This window comes from Pollicipes pollicipes, unplaced genomic scaffold (genome assembly GCF_011947565.3).
Source record: "Pollicipes pollicipes isolate AB1234 unplaced genomic scaffold, Ppol_2.1 Scaffold_2555;HRSCAF=2994_pilon_pilon_pilon, whole genome shotgun sequence".
NCBI lineage: Eukaryota > Metazoa > Arthropoda > Thecostraca > Pollicipedomorpha > Pollicipedidae > Pollicipes > Pollicipes pollicipes.
Window position 1 is genome coordinate 19,973,616 of NW_023596136.1, and position 21,849 is coordinate 19,995,464.

A 21,849-nucleotide genomic window follows, 5' to 3' on the forward strand; every position below is an offset into this window, starting at 1 on the left:
ACAAGCGCCTTGCAAGCACAACCTGTGCAACGGAGCCAGCCATGCGACGTGACTACCAGTCCGGCGTTGTCGATCCATCATCTGTGGGTTCCTGGCAGCCAGATCAGGGATCTGGTGGGGATGTGAACTATTCAGTTGAAATGTTGCCTCGTCGGTCCATCATGTTGCTGGCCATTTACATCGTTGGCATCGTTTGTCTCAGGTACAAATGATCATAACAGTGCGGTGAAAACAGTTTATTTCACATGCGCCCGTATTTCTTAGCAGTACGGACGCATAAATATTTCACCCATGCAGCCTCACATCCTCGCACACTCGTATACGCTATGCCTAGCGCTCGCCGTCCATCCGTCTTAGTAGTTGCGGGCGAGGGCAGGAGCACTGTAACGACCAGGAGCCGGAGCAGGAGCGTTGTACTGTCTTGTGGCAGGAGCGGGAGCGCTGTACTGCCTGGGAGCAGGAACAGGAGCGGGAGCGTTGTACTGCCGAGGAGCAGGAGCTGCAGGAGCGGGAGCGCTGTACTGCCTGGGAGCAGGAGCAGGAGCGTTGTACTGCCGGGGAGCAGGCGCAGGACCCGCAGGAGCGGGAGCGTTGTACTGCCGGGCAGCAGGAGCCGGGGCGCTGTAGCGGGCGGGAGCGGGGGCTGGGGCAGAGCCATAGCTCTGCTCGCCCTGGTACACCTGCGGCACGATCGGCAGCGGGTACTCGGTCGGCACCGGCGTCGGCAGGATGTCGCTGGACGGCTGGTAGCCGTTCTCGTCGGCAACAAACGTCACCTGGATGGGGTTGCCGTAATCGTCGCTGTAGCTCCAGCCGCCCTGCTGGACGTAGCCGCCGGTGGGCTGGCCGTACTCGGATTTGCCGTAGCCGTCCTTGGGGCTGCCGTTCTCGTTACGTGAGATGCCGTTCTCGGTCTGGAAGCTGAACTGGTAGGTGCCGTCGCCCGGGTGGACGTTCTCCTCGCTGAGGATGGCGAAGGGCTGGCCGTAGCCGGCCGGCTGCTGGTGGGAGGCCGGTGCCGCCGGCTGGTGGTAGGAGGCTGGTGCCGGGGCCGCCGGCCGTTGGTAGGAGGCGGGCGCCGGCTGCGGCCGCGGGCCATCAGCGCAGGCCAGGGCCGCCAGCGAGGCTACGATCAGCTGGAAACACACCCAGCTGACGTCAGAGGAGGTGCCGACCCAACGGTGCAGGCACCTTTGCCAAGCCATCCTCTGTCATCAGTCTCTGGGCGTAGATGCAGGGTGGGGAAGGGATAGCTGTTGAATATGTGTATCATCTGACAGCGCATTGACTGGCGACGTGGCCTTTCACACTTATTCAGGGACTGTTGAAATTGTAGCCTACGTCAGCACTTCTGTTCTGATTTCTTACACAAAGCTGTGGGGTGTCAAATTACGTTCTTACTTTTTAAGGTGACCAATTAAAGCCCGTCATGTTAATAATGCGGTTCACCGAAATGGCTACATACCTACCCGTTTACTAAACACACTTTGACTTTGCCGGACACAGAAAGAAATGAAAGATGATCAACGACCCTATCTACAAGACCTTCCCTGGCCTCCTCACTGACAGTACAGACGCCGCTGGAATACGAGAGGCAGCTCTCATATGAAGCACGGACCTTTCTGGCCGTACTCACCAGCTTCATGTTTTCCGTGGCGTTGTGAGATGGACACCACTGCTGGCGAGTGACTGGTGCCTGGTGTCTGTGCAGCCGGGCTTTTATTCTGCCGTGGGAGGGCGACGTGGTTGGCCGTCACGCTGTCGCCGGCGGTGCTGCCCCACCTGACGTAACGCCCTCTGCAGCGGGCGCCCCCGTCCAGCCAGGCGACCCGACCACGACCGGCCGCCGGTCCACCGATCTCACGTGAGCCAGCTCGGCCCGGCACCGCTTCCGAGAGGGCGGGGACGGCGGCACGGAGCACGTACAGAAACAGGTTCAGGTTGCAAACAGAGCGGCTAGCAGGTCAAAATGTTCCCTGGTAGAGGCGACAGGCTGACGCTCTGAGTTGCACCACCTTCAGGTCGGCGTCGGAGTGGCACGGCCGCGCAATCGAGCACCAGCCGATGATTCGCAGGGAAGCGGCAGATGACGGATGCCTTTGATGTTGTGACTAATATTGAGAGGCTGGTGAAGATCTTGAACTATATTGGAAGCGATTATGCAAAACTGAGTCGTTGTCTGTGCATGTTTTAAAAACACACGTAGGCACTGTTGGGCCACGGCGTGGCCCAACAGTGCCTACAAGCAGCTCATGGTGGAATACGATGACACATTTAGTCAATTCTTCGCAACTTTTTAGCCAGATGGGAAGACTAAATACTGAGAGGAATAGCGCTATGGCACTAAACACGCCAATTACGCGGACTGCGTGGGTATGGCCAATTGCGTGTGCTTGATGATGCCATGGACAGGCTGACGTTGTGCGCGCCCTCAACATACCGGCCTTGAGTTTTGACTTGGCTCGTAATCCCAATGAAGTCGACCGTCATCCGCTGCGTACAATGCACGCTGGCCTGCCATCCCGCTGCGTGGCGGCAGTACGCGCTCTTCAGATTACCCTGTCGTGTTCATCGCTACCGGGCAGGGTAGCCACTTAGATGTCACTGTGTTCGGAAAAAGTAGCGCAATGGCAGATAGAGCCGAGTGTGATGATAAATGAACAATTTGCCATTGAACAGTTGCCGGGACTTTTGCAAGTTTTTCTGCTCTTGAGAAGAACGAGCATAGCACGGCGTGGCATGAGCACTCACTGGCACGGCTGTGGTCGCCGGCTCACGCCCGCTAACGCCATCGTTTGTGGTCGCGGTGTGTCATGGCATGCATATATCTCCTAGAGGGATGTGGTAGCCACCGCACAAACAACGGCGGATGGACAAAGAACCACGCGATGATGTGCTAAATTTTGACTGCGCAGCAATGCTCGGTTAACGTATGATAAAATGGTCAATGAAGGAAAGGTCAACAAGATATTGAAGATAACGGTGCGGTCGGTTCTCCTCAACTGCCCTCTGTCCCAGGTGGCAACTGCAAATTTGTTTTTCACTAGTATTCGTACTCGATTGGAAGGCCATCGTGTGAAAGTGTATTTACTTGAGCCCGAACCCTAAGCCGTGTAGTGTTCGGGCTACACGTAACTCTCGACCGAACGGGCAGAAGGGCTCTGAGCTCTTCTGAGCGGTGTCACACGGCCTGACACCCTGTCAGGGGACACGGTATGTGATGTCCGCATTCTCCAGCCGCAGAGGTCCGCCTGGCTCCGACTGTAAGACGGTGGGTACGGTTCAGAAAGGTCACTTTCTTGCAAAATGTCCTCCCGTATCCCGGCCTGCCCTGGCCAGCTAGCGATCTGACCCGCAAAAACTGACTGTGCTACAAATCTTATCTGACGCTAAGTACAATCTGTATTTTTCCGGTATTCTGTAATTTTTCGCATGCAGATAAAATGTGCCAACAATATGTCATTTAATTGCCATCTTATTTAGCACTGCGGTGCCGATTTTTGAATGCAGATTACAAAGGGAGTTTGAAATTTGAAACAGTATATAGATAAAAGGTACGGAGATTTCACACCTCTACCTCATCTTGGTAAGACCAAGGCGTGGTCTTCTTAAATAGCCCGCATCAGCTCATGACTTTGCACCGGCAAAGCGTAAAGAAACCTGGATATTTCCAGCTGTGGAAAGTCAACTTTGCAAATTATATGGTACATGGACACCAATATTATATAGTTTAGGGAAATGCAGACATATTTTGTCTCATACAGCCACTAGAACTCGACAGTTTCACTCTTTCTATTTCACAACATTTGTATGCGCCACAACAGCCGCAATGCCATATTCGTATTGGAGTATCAAACTCGGGATCTTATATGTTGTGTGTGTTGTCCTTAGAAGGACGTGTCATTCAACAGCATAAAATAAAGTTACGTTGTTGTTTGTTATGCTGCGTACAAGCAAGGATAGTAAGAATAAGCTGTTCAAAAATGCTGCCGTGTCACTGACATGCGCACTTAGCAAAGCAGCAAAACAACGTGGTATATTTATCAATATCTCATTGAGCAAATTTGTATTGTCACAAAATGTTTACGAAGATGAATAGTTAGCATTGGATACCTAGACCTTCGTTTACGATTCACATTGCCTGCTGACTGCAGCTTTCGGGTCTTAATCGCAGTATGCAGTATGCAGTATGCAGTTAATCGCAGTATGCCACGTCGTATGCTGAACTGTATTTTTACACAGACCTGCATGCAGATACCTGTTTTGAAGGAAATGGCTACGTAAACGGAACGCACATATGAATTAGAAATATACTTTGAAAGCTAATGGCTATCACGGTAACGGTGAAACGCATCACATCAAGTGTACCAGAACGAAACGTGTGCGTAGCTCAGCCCAGTTTCGCTGAGCCCATCGTTGGAGTAGCAATAAGCCAAGCACAGGAGCCGTCGCGTGTCCAACTTAGTCGCGTGTTCAGCTCAGGCGGAGTCGCTTGTCCACCTCACGAGCATTCGCGTGTCCAAACAAAGCGTCACAGAACTCCAGGTTCCCTCCAATCTTCTCGTAAGGGCCAAGAGACCCCTAAGAAGCAGTGATAGAAAAAATGGAAACTTTGGCACAAAACCATTGTTGTGCAGCGCGCACTCCATGCAGCGCCACCTTCCCCGCACAAGCTACCTCCACAAATTAGAGATACCGCACCCCAGCCCATCCCACCCCAGCACCCCTCACTCTCGAGTGTTTTGACTCCGCCCTAGCCCCACCACATTTCACATGATATTCGCTATATGTTTTGTGGCTTTTCGTCCGACCGTAAAGTGGAACTGGCATAAATCCAAGGGGAAACCGAAATTTCAGGGTTGGTTAGGTGAATCCCGATTTGGGACCGGTCATGTCATTGGGATGTTCCAATGTCCCTGCCTTACCGAGTGCGGAGGTAGTTTCTGACCCACTCAAGAATGCCCACACCGTAGCAAACTATAAACCGGAGCCACTTTTATTTGGGTTGCTGAGTGAATACTAATATACAACTTTTATGCATTGGTGTGGACAGCTCCTGGATCTGAAACGTTTCAATTGCAGTGCAGATATTCTCATCAGAAGAAAACAATCCAATGAAGCAGCGCTCCCAAAACGACGATTTGAGCGCTACCTTTCAAAAGAGCAGGGACGTTTCACGGCACCCCGGACCGTGCCGTGCGACCTGACTAGCAGCCCGGCGTTGTCGATCCCTCTTCTGTGAGCTGCTGGCAGCCAGGTCAGGGATCTGGTGGGGATGTGAGCTATTCAGTTGAAAATGTTGCCTCGTCGGTCCATCATGTTGCTGGCCATTTACATCGTTGGCATCGTTTGTCTCAAGTACAAATGATCATAACAGTGCGGTGAAAACAGTTTATTTTACATGCGGCTGTATTTCTTAGCAATACGGACGCATAAATATATTACTCATGCAGCCTCACATCCTCGCACTCGCATATGCGCTATTCTCAGCGCTCGCCGTCCATCCGTTTTAGTAGTTGCGGGCGGGGGCAGGAGCACTATAACGAGCAGAAGCCGGATCAGGAGCATTATACTGCCTGGGGGCAGGAGCGGGAGCGCTGTACTGCCTGGGAGCAGGAGCAGGAGCGGGAGCGTTGTACTGCCGAGGAGCAGGAGCAGGAGCCGCAGGAGCGGGAGCGTTGTACTGCCTGGGAGCAGGAGCAGGGGCGGGAGCGTTGTACTGCCGAGGAGCAGGAGCAGGAGCCGCAGGAGCGGGAGCGCTGTACTGCCGGGCAGCAGGAGCAGGAGCGGGAGCGTTGTACTGCCGAGGAGCAGGAGCCGCAGGAGCGGGAGCGCTGTACTGCCGGGCAGCAGGAGCCGGGGCGCTGTAGCGGGCGGGAGCGGGGGCTGGGGCAGAGCCATAGCTCTGCTCGCCCTGGTACACCTGTGGCACGATCGGCAGCGGGTACTCGGTCGGCACCGGCGTCGGCAGGATGTCGCTAGACGGCTGGTAACCGTTCTCGTCGGCAACAAACGTCACCTGGATGGGGTTGCCGTAGCCGTCGCTGTAGCTCCAGCCGCCCTGCTGGACGTAGCCGCCGGTGGGCTGGCCGTACTCGGATTTGCCGTAGCCGGCCTTGGGGCTGCCGTTCTCGTTACGTGAGATGCCGTTCTCGGTCTGGAAGCTGAACTGGTAGGTGCCGTCGCCCGGGTGGACGTTCTCCTCGCTGAGGATGGCTAAGGGCTGGCCGTAGCCGGCCGGCTGCTGGTGGGAGGGCGGTGCCGCCGGCTGGTGGTAGGAGGCTGGTGCCGGGGCCGCCGGCCGCTGGTAGGAGGCGGGCGCCGGCTGCTGCCGCGGGCCATCAGCGCAGGCCAGAGCCGCCAGCGAGGCTACGATCAACTGGAAACACACCCAGCTGACGTCAGAGGAGGTGCCGACCCAGCGGTGCATGCAGAGGTTGAAATCACGACGCACCTTTTTACCGTGATAAGACGTGGTTCAGCGCCTTTGTCAGGCCAGTTTCTCTCATCAGTGGATGCAGGGATCAAGGGATAGTTGTGGAATGTGTGCAGCACCTGACAGCGACGACCGGCGACGTGGCCTCTCGCACTGATCCAGGGACTGTTGAAATTGTGGCCTACGTCCGCACTTTTGTTCTGATCTCTTCTGGCCAGTGTGGTATCGTAGCAACGTTTTGGATGTCAAATTACGCTCTTGCTTTTTAAGCTGACCAATTTAAGCACGTCTTGCTAATATTGCGGTTCACCGAAATGGCTCCATGCCTACCTGTTTAGGCTCTTTGGAACGGAATGAAAAAAAACGTTCAGGCACTAAAATTAAACACTTTGATTTTTCCGGACGCGGAATTTATGGAAGATGATCAACAACCCTATTTGCAGGACCTTTTGTGGCGCCCTAACTGACAGTACGGACACCGCTAAAATACGAAAGGCAACGCTGATGTGAAGCACCGATCTTCCGGACCGTACTCACCAGCTTCATGTTTGCCGTGGCGTTGTGAGGTGGACACCACTGCTGGCGAGTGACTGGTGCCTGGTGTGTGTGCGGCCGGGCTTTTATTCGGCCGTGGGAGGGCGACGCGGTTGGCCGTCACGCTGCCGCCGGCGGCGCTGCCCCACCTGACGCAACGCCCTCTGCAGCGGGCGTCCCCGTCCAGCCAGACGACCCGACCACAACCGGCCTCCGGTCCACCGATTCCACGTGAGACGGCTCGGCCCGGCACCGCTTCCGAGAGGGCGGGGACGGCGGCACGTAGCACGCATTGAGACAGGTTCAGGTTACAAGCAGAAGGGTTAGCAGGTTAAAATGTTCTCTGGTACAGGGGACAGGCTGACGCTCTTGGTTGCGCCACCTTCAGGTCGGCGTCGGAGCGGCACGGCCGCGGAATCGAACACCAGCCAATGATTCGCAGGGAAGCGGCCTATGACGGATGTCTTTTGCGTTGTGACTGATGCTGAAAGGCTAGTGAAGACCCTAAAAGACATCAAGCTCTCTGGTTCCTGAGTTAAAGGCCTGCAAAAGTGCGAAAGGGTTTAATGGGAGACTACTTTAAAGTCACCTTGGCATTGATGACATCATAGAAACGTCATACGATCGTCGTTATATTTCAGGCTGTTTTCTGCTTATGGTCCAAAAATAATTGCTGCTAATACATTAACACGAGTGACGATGCGGCACGCATGGTCGCGGAAGGTGATTGGCTGTTAAAAATTTCGCTGCTGAATGCGCGTCGCGAACTTAACGGCGGGCACTTTCAGGTTGTCTGGCACTTGTGGCCAACTGGGCATTTTCCTTAGATTTACGCCATAGGTCAAGGTTATAAAAAGAGAATGCCACTGTTTGCAAATATAGCGCAGTACCGAAAAACGGCACACTTCCGAATGTCATAAAAACAGACAAGACACGACAGCAAATCCGCCTTTTTCTCGTACTGACGTTTTCTTTTCTTTTACTGACGTGTTTTTTACAGACAACTCAGTTAGCGTCTTGTATACCGGAGAAAGGGGCCCTGCATGGTGTTATGGGTTAGCCAGGCATTGTAACATCGGGAAAATAGTACAGTAATTTTAGATATATAGATTTTGCTAAATATTCGTCACATGTCGGAGGACAAGTTTAAATCATGAACAAAATGATTGTGTCCTTCAAGTGCAAACTCTTGAGTTGTGTTACCATGAACCCCTGTTGGGATTCCGTTTTTGAAGGGAGCTCAAGGCGAAACACGGTGTTATAACCGAAAACCTGTGGGGTATTGCAAGAAAACCTGCAATTTGATACTCTCGCGGGTTATGCAAGTGTGGGATTACACTTATTTGAAATTAGAGTGTAAATTAGGGCTTTGAAATTGGTGTGATCACTGATAGGGCGTGCCAGTGGCTTGTATTAATCTTGATGTAATGGGGAGGGTGCGTGCGAGGTTTGTACTTGAAACAGAGAACATTGCTTTGGTATTCTGTCAATCTAATGAATCCCAATAAAATGATATGGTTTGAGACCTGTTCTAGGTTTTCGATTTAACATGATAAAGTTGTGATGGCGTCAAACTGAAAGAAACACTGGCATCTATGACTCAGGGATGCTCAAAGGCAATTCGCTATTTGATTATGATCTTGCCATAATTTTGAACCCATTGGGATATTCCACCATGTAATTAATCCCTCGCATGCCGTTATATTAGGAATTCATTTCGGCAGTGGGGACAGGTCAGTGCGGCTCATCAATGCACATGCTTGGTCTGAGCATTTCAATTGTGTGAGATACTGGGTACGGAGGGAGGTGGATAAGTATTGCAGTTGGTTTCTTGGACAGCACTTAATAGCATTTTTATCATCTGCCTTGTGTGCACCGGCAGCTTCATCACTTCTTTGCATTTCGCCCATCTAACCGTAACTATATGCACTTGTCATGTCTCCAGCATTGAGCAAGGTCAGCCGTTCGCAGTGTTATTTCACGACATCGAATGTTTTCTTGTTATGCATGTGCGATTACTTGTGTGAATCGCATTTTTCACACGCGCCCGGGTAGCCGTTTGGATACCCATCGCTCGGGTGGGGTGTCAATTTGCCCCCCCCCCCCTGAGATCTCGGGAACTAAAAGAGCTAGACACGCCAAATTCATAGAGTGTCTTGACCTGTACGTAATTTCTTAGGTCAAAGTGTGAAGTTCGAAAGTCTTGACCGTCGGGTCAAATAGGGTCAGACAAGGTCATATTCCAGCATGGTGTCCAAAAGAGCCCTAGAATCTAGGCAACTGTTTTAAGAAAAATTTCACGCGTTCAGTAAGGGTCAGTGACTTTGTTTGACCTTTCAACACGCGCCAGGGTCACCGGTTGGTCAACCTATGCTCGGGTAAGTTGGGCAATCTGACCGCTGAGATCCCCGGAATGAAGAGCGCTAGAGAGACAAAATTCACAGCGTGTGTTGAACTGTACGTGAACTCACTTAGGTCAAAATTTAAAGCTCTTAGGTCATGACCTCCGGGTCAGATAAGATCAAACAAGGTTAAATTCCAGATGAGTCTCCAAAGGGCCTCTAGAACCCAGGCAACTGTTCTAAGCAAAATACCACACGCTCAGTTAAGGTTAGTGAACTTGTTTGACTTTTTAAAGTCATGATGATTAAAATGATACAAGAGGGTTTTGAGTTGTGCATTTGGATAAGCGACAAAGAATACGCTAGGCAGTATGTTCCTAAAGACAAAATGTTGACCTGGGGCCTTTAAGGTCAGTGATCTATTCTGACTTATAAGAAGTCCATGGAAGGTGTATAATACGGTTCTTGCCATCAATATGTTCGAAATAAGCACCAGAAACCAGCCAATACAGCAAGCTCTAGAGTAATAAAACAGGTCGGTTTTACATTGGTCTGACCTTCATACCTGACCGTAGGTCAATGCTATTTGTTTATTCAATTGTTGTATTGCTTAAGAAAGTATCTCAGTGATGTATGGCTTCGTCTAACAATGCGTTGTTTGATCGGATTGAACGATTCTCTAGAACGTGCCTTCGCTGGAACCATGACCTGACTTCTACCTATCATAGGTCAGCGACCTTACAAGGTACTTCTTATTATTTAATGTCAGACAATTTGCTATTCAATTGCCTACAGTATGCAAAATTTGGCGCGGCTACAGCGCGCCGTTTGGAAATCATTTTGGGAAAACCTTCGGAGGGGTCAATTTGACCCCCACCCGAGCGCGTGTTAAGTGAAGCAGTCTGATGGCTGTAACATGTTGTGAGCTGTGGGAGCAGAGGACATGACCGAATTTTTGTCACCTATGTTTTGTGGATTCCCAAAACATGCTGAGCAAGTGATGTCACTTATTGGTTGTGTGCTTTGCTGAAAGGGATTTGTATTTTGCATCACGTGTTTTCGGTCACTCGTATGCCAAATGCGGAGTTAGTACAAAAATACAAGCCTGAGCCATCTTTTCAAGATGAAATTTATTGTGAAAGCAGCAGAGATTACAGAACAAAAACTATACCATTGTTTATTATGTCATGCCACAGTACAGCATTGAGGTACTGCTACAATGACACTGTTAACCCGTGCCATTATGCAACGTACCGCATTGGTTGACAAGCTTATGTCAAGCCCGTGAGATAACAGTTTGTAATTTATGAATGATTTATGAACTGATTTAACAACGCTAAATGACTATCAACAGCAAGAATGCTGTTCCACCACAATGGTGATATCAGGGTTAACTAGTAATTACATAAATAATCGTAAGCAAGAAAAACATTCATGGTAGCTCAACCCTACCATCTTTGCCACGGCATTAGCAATGTTTTGGCAACCATTTCACAGCAGCGTTACATATTGATTTATTTTTGCATGCACCTGCGTTATAATTACATTAATTAGTAACTACTGCGCACATTACATAACATCAATGTCAGGACTACAGCACTGCAGGCAGGGATGAGTTGACACTACAATACGTATGTCAAACAGTCCACCAAGGCTTTTCTTACGACCGATACCAAGACAAAAAATCCCCAGACAAGCCATTCACTAATCGGCCGCCCAACACAGCGCCCGCGACGAGAATGGCCGGTTGGCGTCAGCTTTCGTGCGCATCTACGTATTCTTTAGGTCTTGCTGCTAGATGCTGCCAGGTATTGCTGGCGTCACAAAACCACTCCATGACGCCATCAAACAATGACGTAATGAGGCGCCTTTTTCAAGCTTTGAAATTTTGCTAGTTAGGGTCGTTTTTGAACCTGTAAATTTTACCAATAGTTACAAGAAATCTTTTCCCATCGTATCTGACGCTAATCTCAATATATTTAAATGGGGAACATTCCTTTTCAAACGTTGTACAATTTCTCTGCAGCATAATCCAACTGAGAACTTGCATACACTTCATACCTAATTTGCATTAGTATGCCAGGCACCCAAACATGTTTGGTATGCACTCAAGAGTGAACAATTTGTAGGGAATGAGGGAGACAATGCAAAGCACGGAACGTATTTTTACCTTAATTCCCTACGCATTGTTCACTCTCGGGTGCATATCAGACATGTTTTGGCGGCTGGCGAATTAATCCAATTTATATATGAATGAAATGGAAGTTGGCAGTTGGAACATTTTGCAAAGAAACTGGCCTTCATTTTAAGCCATAGATGGTGTCTTTAAAGATAATCGGAAAGGAAGAAAAATTGAAGTCGCATCACAACGTATAGGACCAATAAAAATAAAAGTAATTGAATAAAGATAGAGCCTTGGAGCTCATGTCCACACATTTCGTAACTTTCGCCAAGATCTAGGGGCTTTTTAAAAGTTACAGGTCATCATTGATAAAAACGGGCATAAAAGAGACAATTGGAAACCTCATAAAAATAGCCTAACACATCACAAATCGGTCAAGGGATCACCTCGGTGAATCACACTATTGCATTTACATTGTGGCATCACACACCATCGAACTCACATACGCACCCACTCATGTGCCAACATTCGCCTCACTCATTAGAAACTCCATAATTGGCGCTTGAATCGGCCTAGACTCTGAATATTGCGCAAGTCAGGCGGTAGACAGTTAAACAAACCCGATGCTCTGTAGCTAAATCGGCGAGTGCCAGAGTTGCTCACCACTCGGGGGCGCCTCAGCTGGTTAGCCTGTCACATTTCATGAGTGTGCTCAGTACGTGTGAACATCGCGACCATATCTGGTGGCTGACACGCAAGACGTTTTTGAGCGGGCACAACATGTGATATGTGACGAGCTGATCAGCACTAACCATCGTGGATCCCTGACAGCATCCGATATATGGTCACACCTTCTCCTTCCGTTCACATCCCGCGCACCGAAGTTCGCGAGTTTTTGCACGCGATGGAACTGGGTGGCTCCGTGAGTACCATATAGTGCTATACAGTATCTAATGGAGGAAAGAACTAGAGCTCCGACAACGCGAACGAGGGTATCTCTTGGGAGTACATGTTTGGCATGGGACAGGGCCATCAGAGCGCCCATCGACCTGGCAACAAGCTGATCAATGTGCGCTACAAATATGAGATTTCTGCCCATGACCACACCAAGGTTTTTGACAGTACTGCTTTCAGTGACGACAGCTGATCCGATCTTGACATGCAGAGGAGGCATATGACGCAGGATAGCCTTCGCCCCGAAAACCATTAACTGTGTTTTTGCTGTATTGACTTTCATAGAGTGGTTGTTAAACCAGTCCAATACAACTGACAAGGTATTCTCCATGTCTGCGACAAGCTGTTGCATTGCACATGTCTTTCCCGTTACCAAAATCTGTGTGTCATCGGCATATTTTATCACTGTAGCGCCTTCTGAATATAACGCTAGATCGTTCGAGAAAATGGAATATAGGAGCGGCCTGAGGGCGGTACTCTGAAATACCCCCATCCCATTCGGAAGACTATGAGAGCGTGCAGTATGCCCTGAAGGGTATATGACCTGAACCTGCTGGGTATGCCCGCAAAGGTAGCTTTCAAACCATTTCGTGTCGATATTGTATATCTTAGGCTTGAATAAGAAAAGCTGGTGGTTCACAACGTCAAAACATTTTGACAGATCTATTAAAACAAGCAGAGCGATCTCCCCAGCATCCTTCGCGGTATTTTATCAGTCACTACAGTAAGTGCGGTCTCTGTTGAAAAATTCGCACGATATCCGTGTTGTGTATGCGAAAAGAAATCATGCTCGTTAAAATATGAACTAAGTTGATGATGAACAATACGCTCGACCATCTTCCTTATCGCTGGCACTACAGAGATTGGCCTAAATTTGGTAGGATCGTTCAAATCACTGGTTTTTGGGAGCACTGTGACAAGAGCGTGTTGGCAGGCAAATTTGTTCGGTGTTCGGTCAAAAATGTTCGGTCAAATTTTGTTATCAATTAGTTTGACCAAAAATCTGTGAAAAGGGGTGCTCAAATTGTGATATTCAGCTTTTAGAGTTCATCGAGAAGGTTTTTGTTAATTTTTCACTTCTACATTTCGGGAGTTGTGCAATTTAGTGGTCAAGTTTCTTTGGGTATAAGAAGTACCTGGCGAAAATTATCTACTGCGCTTTGCGGTGTTTGTATCAGGCTTTTCTTTGCTGTGGTGTTCGGGTGGTGTGACCCAAGAAATTGGGGATGCCTGAAAATCTTGCATTTGGCGCATAGCTGATGATTGTGATAAATGTGATTAATAACCCGAACTTGATACACGCAAATGGCTGGAGTCACTGAGGCTCTTGGGCTTGAAGGTACCTGGTGTCCTTGCTTTGTAAATACATAGGCATAAAACAACTGTAGGTGAGACAAGATATAGCCATGGGTGTCCAGGTTCTGTTGACCCTTGTTTATGCTTGATGGCTTCAAGTGAGCTCGGTTTTGGATGACGCCTTAGAACATCTGAAAGAGAAATATGGGTTTGGTATGTGTGGTTTGACAATATCAAGAAGGAGCGAAAAATTCACTTGAAGTATGGGGAAAATGAATGAAAAATTCCGCCTCATATGGTGCTCTTTAACGCGAGAAGTCGGCAATTCTAGAACGCTGAGCATGGGTATGGGCATGCATACTTAATCTGTGTATTGATTTGGTCTTACCGTTTTTATATGAGCTTGAAACTATCCGTGTTACCCAAGACTAAAATAGATTTTAGTTGCGATGCGCCTGGTGATTGGATAGCCACTGCGGGTTATCCTGCTTGCTGCTGCGTCGTAGTCGTGCTCGAAGCATATCTGCCTCGGCAAATGTCAACAGGCTGGATAGGATTTTAGTTTGTATGGGATATTGGTTGAATTAGAACCCACCATTTGGATAGAAACGGTGCTTTCCTCAGGAGATCAGGGAATAGCTAAGGGGCTCCGCGGAAATACTGGGATATCCTTTGTCCCCGGCTTGGTGTAGGGGCACGGACGAGGAGCGCTGCTTAGCGGTACAGCATATCGCACAGGGAGCTGAACGTGCGCTTGGCCGGCCGTAGCGACGAGTGAGCGTGGAAGACTGCCTGTATGGAGCACGTGGCCAATAACACGATGGGCAACGGCGCAGGCACGTGGACAAGAGCACAGCGGACGATGGCACAGGCACGCGGAGCGCCAGTCCGGTGCGGTCCAGCAGCTGCAGTAGCCAGGCACTGGCACGTACAACTTTATAAATTTACCTGGCCTGGGTCATCCTCACGAACATTTCCATGCACGTGGTCAGAGCTACTCCTTCCTTTTCACTACACTTACAAATCTGTGGTAAACCCTGCGCGGTTCTTCATGCTTCCTCTTTGTCTTTGGGCGGGTAGTACATGTCCCTTATGCCCTGCCTAATCGATGGGGAAGTTTTCAGGCTCGGGGCACGTCAGCAGGAGTGCAGAAAGGCGATAAGTTAAATACCATCCTGAGGCACGCGACAGGCATTGACACGGTGCCACAGAACGTCCGGCAAGAAACAGTCCTGTGTTTGCGATGTTTGCAGCAAAATAGTTTGCTGTATCACTAGCTTTGTTAAAAAATATTGTGTATAAGGGCGTCAACCCTGTCACCAGGCGACCAAACCCCACCACTACTGACATCGATGACCGATGGCTTCAGTTCCAGACAGAATTCAACGGAGGCCTAGAGGCGTTTCCTGCGTCTGAAGAACGTGCAGTGTATTAAATTGGAAGTGCATTGATCTGTTTGTTGACAGCTTAAGACCCCGCTGCACTGTACGGCGTGGGGCCGCGTGTCCGTAGCGCTTGGCAGGTTCTGGAAAATGGGTCCGCCGATCTCATCCAAGACGGGCCAGTGCATTTGCAGGCCTGCTCTGACGTCTTCCCCGAGACGAAAACGCTCCACAGAGACAAAAAGCCCGCGCGCTCGAAAGTATCTAAAGCGCAATATCTCCATCAAGAGCTTTTCGACTCAGACGCTTCCGCACGTCCTAGTGCTACGGGCACGCCTCTTCAGCCGTGTCATAGAGGTGTCGCTGGAGAAGACGAACGGCCAGATCAACATTACCGTGAACTTCCCCGTCAACGGACTGAGCCTCTCGCCCGACTCCACCGGACAGGCGCCTTGCAAATACAACCTGTGCGGCGGGGCCTACCATTCTGACGCCCGACCCCGCCGGACAAGCGCTCTGGAAGTACAGCCTGTGCGGTGGGGCCTACCAATCTGACGCCCGACCCCGCCAGACAGGCGCTCTGGAAGTACAACCCGTGCGGCGGGCCTACCATTCTGACGCCCGACCCCGCCGGACAGGCGCTCTGGAAGTACAACCCGTGCGGCGGGCCTACCATTCTGACACCCGACTCCGCCAGACAGGCGCCCTAAAAGTACAACCTGTGCAACGAGGCCAGCCATGCGACGTGACTAGCAGCCAGCGTTGTCGATCCATCATCTGTGGGTTCCTGGTAGCCAGGTCAGTGATATTGTGGGGATGTGAACTATTCAGTTGAAAGGTTGCCTCGTCGGTCTATCATGTCGCCTGCTGTTTACATCGTTGGCATCGTTTGTCTCAAGCACAAATGATCATAAGAGTGCGATGAAAACAGTTTATTTTACATGCGCCTGTATTTCTTAGCAGTACGGAAGCATGAATATTTCACTTATGCAGCCTCACAGCCTCGCACACTCGTTTACGCTATGCCTAGCGCTCGCCGTCCATCCGTCTTAGTAGTTGCGGGCGGGGGCAGGAGCGCTGTAACGAGCTGGAGCCGGAGCAGGAACATTGTACTCTCTGGGGGCAGGAGCGGGAGCGCTGTACTGCCTGGGAGCAGGAGCAGGAGCGGGAGCGTTGTACTGCCGAGGAGCAGGAGCCGCAGGAGCGGGAGCGTTGTACTGCCGAGGAGCAGGAGCCGCAGGAGCGGGAGCGTTGTACTGCCGGGCAGCAGGAGCCGGGGCGCTGTAGCGGGCGGGAGCGGGGGCTGGGGCAGAGCCATAGCTCTGCTCGCCCTGGTACACCTGTGGCACGATCGGCAGCGGGTACTCGGTCGGCACCGGCGTCGGCAGGATGTCGCTAGACGGCTGGTAGCCGTTTTCGTCGGCAACAAACGTCACCTGGATGGGTTTGCCGTAGCCGTCGCTGTAGCTCCAGCCGCCCTGCTGGGCGTAGCCGCCGGTGGGCTGGCCGTACTCGGATTTGCCGTAGCCGGCCTTGGGGCTGCCGTTCTCGTTACGTGAGATGCCGTTCTCGGTCTGGAAGCTGAACTGGTAGGTGCCGTCGCCCGGGTGGACGTTCTCCTCGCTGAGGATGGCTAAGGGCTGGCCGTAGCCGGCCGGCTGCTGGTAGGAGGCCGGTGCCGCCGGCTGCTGGTGGGAGGCTGGTGCCGGGGCCGCCGGCCGCTGGTAGGAGGCGGGCGCCGGCTGCGGCCGCGGGCCATCAGCACAGGCCAGAGCCGCCAGCGAGGCTACGATCAGCTGGAAACACACCCAGCTGACGTCAGAGGGGGTGCCGACCCGGCGGTGCCAGCAAGGGTTCAGATTGCGACCCATGATTTCACCATGACAAGACGCAGTTTAGCACCTTTGCCAGACCACTCTTTGTTATGGATCTTCGCCTGTAGATGCAGGGATCAAGGGATAGCTATGGAATGTGTGTAGCATCTGACAGCGCATTGGCTGACGACATTGCGTTCTATACTGATTCAGAGACTGTTGAAATTAGAGCCTGACGTTCGCACGTCTGTTCTGGTCCCTTTTGGCCAGTGCGTTATCGTGCGAAAGTTTTGGATGTAAAATTAAATACTAAGTTTTTAAGTGGGCCAATTTAAGCCAGTCAGATTACTTTTGCGGTTCACCAAAATGGCTATATACCTACCCGTGTAGACTACTTGGGACGGATATAAAAAAGCACTGAGGCGCTGGGACTGAGGGCACTTTGACTTCGCCTGCTACGTAAAGAAATGACCGCTGATCAACGACCTTATCTAAAAGAACCTCCCTGGCGCCCCAACTGACAGTACAGACACCGCTGGAATACGAAAGGCAACCCTCATGTGAAGCACCGATCTCCCTGGTCGCACTCACCAGCTTCATGTTTGCCGTGGGGTTGTGAGATGGACACCACTGCTGGCGAGTGACTGGTGCCTGGTGTCTGTGCGGCCGGGCTTTTATTTGGCCGTGGGAGGGCGACGCGGTTGGCTGTCACGCTGCCTCCGGCGGCGCTGCCCCACCTGACGCAACGCCCTCTGCAGTGGGCGTCCCCGTCCAGCCAGGCGACCAGACCACAACCGGCCGCCGGTCCACTGATCTCACGTGAGCCAGCTCGACCCAGCGCTGCTTCCGAGAGGGCGGGGACGGCGGCACGGAGCACGCACAGAGACAGGTTCAGGTTGGAAGCAGAAGAAGGAGAAGAAAGCACCTTGGCAAGGTTGGTAGCACAAGCGACAGCCTGACGCGCTAGACCGTGTCACCTTCAGGTCGGCTTCGGAGCGACATGATCGCGCAATCGAGCACCAGCCAATGATTTGTAGACGAGCGGCCGATGTCGGAGGCCTTTTATGTTGCTACTGGTACTGAAAGACTGTTGAAGATTTTGAGCAATGTTTCAGACGGTCATGCAAACATGACCCGTTGTCCGTACGTACTTTAATAACACACTGTCGGCTCACCATGGCGTGAGCCGACGGTGCCTAGAAACATCACATGGAGTAATCCGATGAAACACTTGATCAGTTTTCCGCAACATTCTGCCAGGTTGGGAGACTAAATACCGACAGGAAAACACGCCAATTACGCGAACTGTGAGGGTATAGTCAATTGCTTGTGCTTTGTGCTGCCACGACAAAGCTGACTTTGCGTGTTGTCTTAGCAGCCTAGCCTCGAGTGTTGGCTTTGCTCGTAATCCCATTAAGGCCGACAGCCATCCGCCGTGCACACGACACACTGGCCTCACATCCCGCTCCGTGGCGGCCGTACGCGCTCCAAAGCTTCCTTGTCGTGTTTATCACTCACAGGGGTATGGTAGCCACTTAAATATCAGTGTTCGGAAAACGTGAGCAGTGGTAGAGAGGGCCGGTTGTGATGATACATGAATAAGTTGCCATTAAACAGTTCCCGGTACTTTTGCAAGTTTTCCTGCTCTTGATAAGAAGGAGTATAGCACGTGGCATGAGCACTCACTGGCACGGCTGTAGTCGCCGGCTCACGCTCGCCCACGGCATCTTTTGTGGTCTTGGTGTATCATGCTATGTAATTATTTCCTATAGTGATGCGTTAGCTACCGCACGAACAACGGCGGATGGACAAAGATTTATGCGATGATGCGGTAAATTTCGACTGCGCAGCAATGCTCGGTTAACGTATAATGAATTGTCAATGTATGAAAAGTCAACAAGACATTGAAGATAACGATGCGGTCAGTTCTCCTGAACTGCTTTCTGGTCCTTGTGGCAACTGAAAATTTGTCTTCAAGTAGTGTTCGCATGTAATTGGAGAGCCATCATGTGGAAGAAGATTTACTCAAGCCCCAGTCCTAAACCGTGGAAGGTGTTCGACATACATGTAACTCTCGACCGAACGGGCAGAACAACTCTGAGCTCTTCTGAGCGGTGTCACACGGCCTGACACCCTGTCAGGGTACACGGTATGTGATGTCCGCATTCTCCAGTGGCAGAGGTCCGCCTGGCTCCGACCGTAAGACGGTGGGTACGGATCAGAAACGTCACGTTCTTGCAAAATGTCCTCCCGTATCCCGGTCCGCCCTGGCCAGCTAGCGATCTGACCCGCAAAAACCGACTGCGCTACAAATCTTATCTGACGTTAAGTACAATCTGTATTTTCCCGGTATTCTGTAATTTTTCACATACAGATAAAATGTGCCAACAAGATGTCATATAATTGCCATCTTATTTACCACTGCGGTGCCGATTTTTGCATGCAAATTACAAAGGAGAGGCTGAAAATTGAAACAGCACATAAATAAAAGGTACAGATATTTCAAGCTTGTACCTCATATTGGTAAGACCGAGGCTTGGTCTTCTTAAATAGCCTGTATGAGCTCATGACTTTGCACCCGCAAAGCGTAAAGAAACCTGGATATTTCTAGTTGTGAAAGTCCGATTTGCTCATTATATTGTACATGGACACCAATATTGGAAAGTTTTAGGAAAATGCAGACATTTTCATGTCATACAGCCACTAGAACTCGACAGTTTTACTCTTTCCATTTCACAACATCCGAATGCGCCACAACAGCCGCAATGCCATATTCGTATTGGAGTATCAAACTCGGGATCTTATATGTTGTGTGTGCTGTCCTTAGAGGGACGTATCATTCAACAGCATGAAATAAAGTTACGTTGTTGTTTGCTATGCTGCGTACACGCAAGGGTAGTAAGAATAAGCTGTTCAAAAATGCTGCTGTGTCACTGACATGCGCACTTAGCAAAGCAGCAAAACAACGTGGCATATTTATCAATATCTCATTGAGCAAATTTGTGTTGTCACAAAATGTTTACGAAAATAAATAGTTAGCAACTGTTATCTAGACCTTCGTTTACGATCCACATTGCCTGCTGAATGCAGCTTTCGGATCTTAGTCGCAATAAAAGCTGCGTCATTTGCTGAACTGTATCTTTTACATAGACCTGTGCGCAGATACCTGTTTTGAAGAAGATGGCTACGTAAACGGAAAGCACATATAGATTAGAAGTATACTTTGAAAACTAATGCCCATTGCGGTAACGCTGAAACGCATCACATCAAGTGTGCCAGAACGAAACGTGTGCGTAGCCCAGTCCAGTGTCGCTGAGCCCATCGCTGGAGTAGCAATAAGCCAAGCACAGGAGCCGTCGCGTGTCCAACTTAGGAGACGCGTGTTCAGCTCAGGCGGAGTCGCTTGTCCAATTCACGAGCAGTCGCGTATCCCAACGAAGCGTCACAGAACTCCAGGTCCCCTCCAATCTTCTTGCAAGGGCCAGGAGACCCCTAAGAAACAGTGATAGAAAAAATGGAAACTTTGGCACAAAAGCATTGTTGTGCAGCGCGCACTCCATGCAGCACCTCCTTCCCCGCACAAGCTACGTCTTCAATTTAGAGATACCGCACCCCAGCCCATCCCACCCCAACACCCTTCACTCTCGAGTGTTCTAACTCGGCCTTAGCCCCACCACATTTCACATAATATTCGCTACACGTTTTGTGGCTTCACGTCCGATCGTGAAGTGGAATTGGCATAAGTCCAAGGGGAAACCGATATTTCAGGGATGGTTAGGTGGATCCCGATTTGGGATTGGTCATGTCATTGGAATGCTCCAGTGTCCCTCCCCCGCCGATTGCGGAGGTAGTTTTTGTCCCACTCAAGAATTTTCACCGTAGTTAACTATAAACCGGAGCCGTTTTCACTTGAGCTGCTGAGTAACTACTAACACAAACTTTGTGTGCATTGGCGTGGACAGCTTTTGGGTCTGAAACGTTTCAATTACAATGCAGATATTCTCATCAGAAGGAAAACAATCCAATGAAGCAGCACTCCTAAAACGACGATTTGAGCGCTACCTTTCAAAAGATCAGGGACGTTTCACGGCACCCCGGACCGTGCCGTGCGACCTGACTAGCAGCCCGGCGTTGTCGATCCCTCTTCTGTGGGGTCCTGGCAGCCAGGTCAGGGATCTGATGGGGACGTGAACTATTCAGTTGAAAGGTTGCCTCGTCGGTCCATCATGTTGCTGGCCATTTACATCGTTGGCATCGTTTGTCTCACGTACAAATGATCATAACAGTGCGGTGAAAACAGTTTTTTTACATGCGCCTGTATTTCTTAGCAATACGGGCGCATAAATATATCACTCATGCAGCCTCACAGCCTCGCACACGCATATGCACTACTCCCAGCGCTCGCCGTCCATCCGTTTTAGTAGTTGCGGGCGGGGGCAGGAGCACTATAACGAGCAGGAGCCGGAGCAGGAGCATTGTACTGCCTGGGGGCAGGAGCGGGAGCGCTGTACTGCCTGGGAGCAGGAGCAGGAGCGGGAGCATTGTACTGCCGAGGAGCAGGAGCAGGAGCCGCAGGAGCGGGAGCGTTGTACTGCCGGGCAGCAGGAGCCGGGGCGCTGTAGCGGGCGGGAGCGGGGGCTGGGGCAGAGCCATAGCTCTGCTCGCCTTGGTACACCTGCGGCACGATCGGCAGCGGATACTCGGTCGGCACCGGCGTCGGCAGGATGTCGCTAGACGGCTGGTAGCCGTTCTCGTCGGCAACAAACGTCACCTGGATGGGGTTGCCGTAATCGTCGCTGTAGCTCCAGCCGCCCTGCTGGACGTAGCCGCCGGTGGGCTGGCCGTACTCAGATTTGCCGTAGCCGGCCTTGGGGTTGCCGTTCTCGTTACGTGAGATGCCGTTCTCGGTCTGGAAGCCGAACTGGTAGGTGCCGTCGCCCGGGTGGACATTCTCCTCGCTGAGGATGGC

The 21,849-nt window shown here is 50.9% G+C and overlaps 1 protein-coding gene across 1 annotated transcript in view; it reads right to left on the bottom strand.

Moving 5' to 3' along the window:
• The window catches only part of LOC119098923 (prisilkin-39-like), a 61,487-nt gene that overhangs the window by 10,972 nt on the left and 28,666 nt on the right, over nucleotides 1-21,849 (bottom strand). The window contains exons 6-9 of the mRNA XM_037221971.1: nucleotides 21,652-21,831; nucleotides 16,443-16,640; nucleotides 5,960-6,157; nucleotides 777-914 (exon numbers count right to left, since the gene is read on the bottom strand). Coding sequence (XP_037077866.1) covers nucleotides 777-914; nucleotides 5,960-6,157; nucleotides 16,443-16,640; nucleotides 21,652-21,831 — 714 coding nt within the window. The remainder of the gene's footprint in view (nucleotides 1-776; nucleotides 915-5,959; nucleotides 6,158-16,442; nucleotides 16,641-21,651; nucleotides 21,832-21,849) is intronic.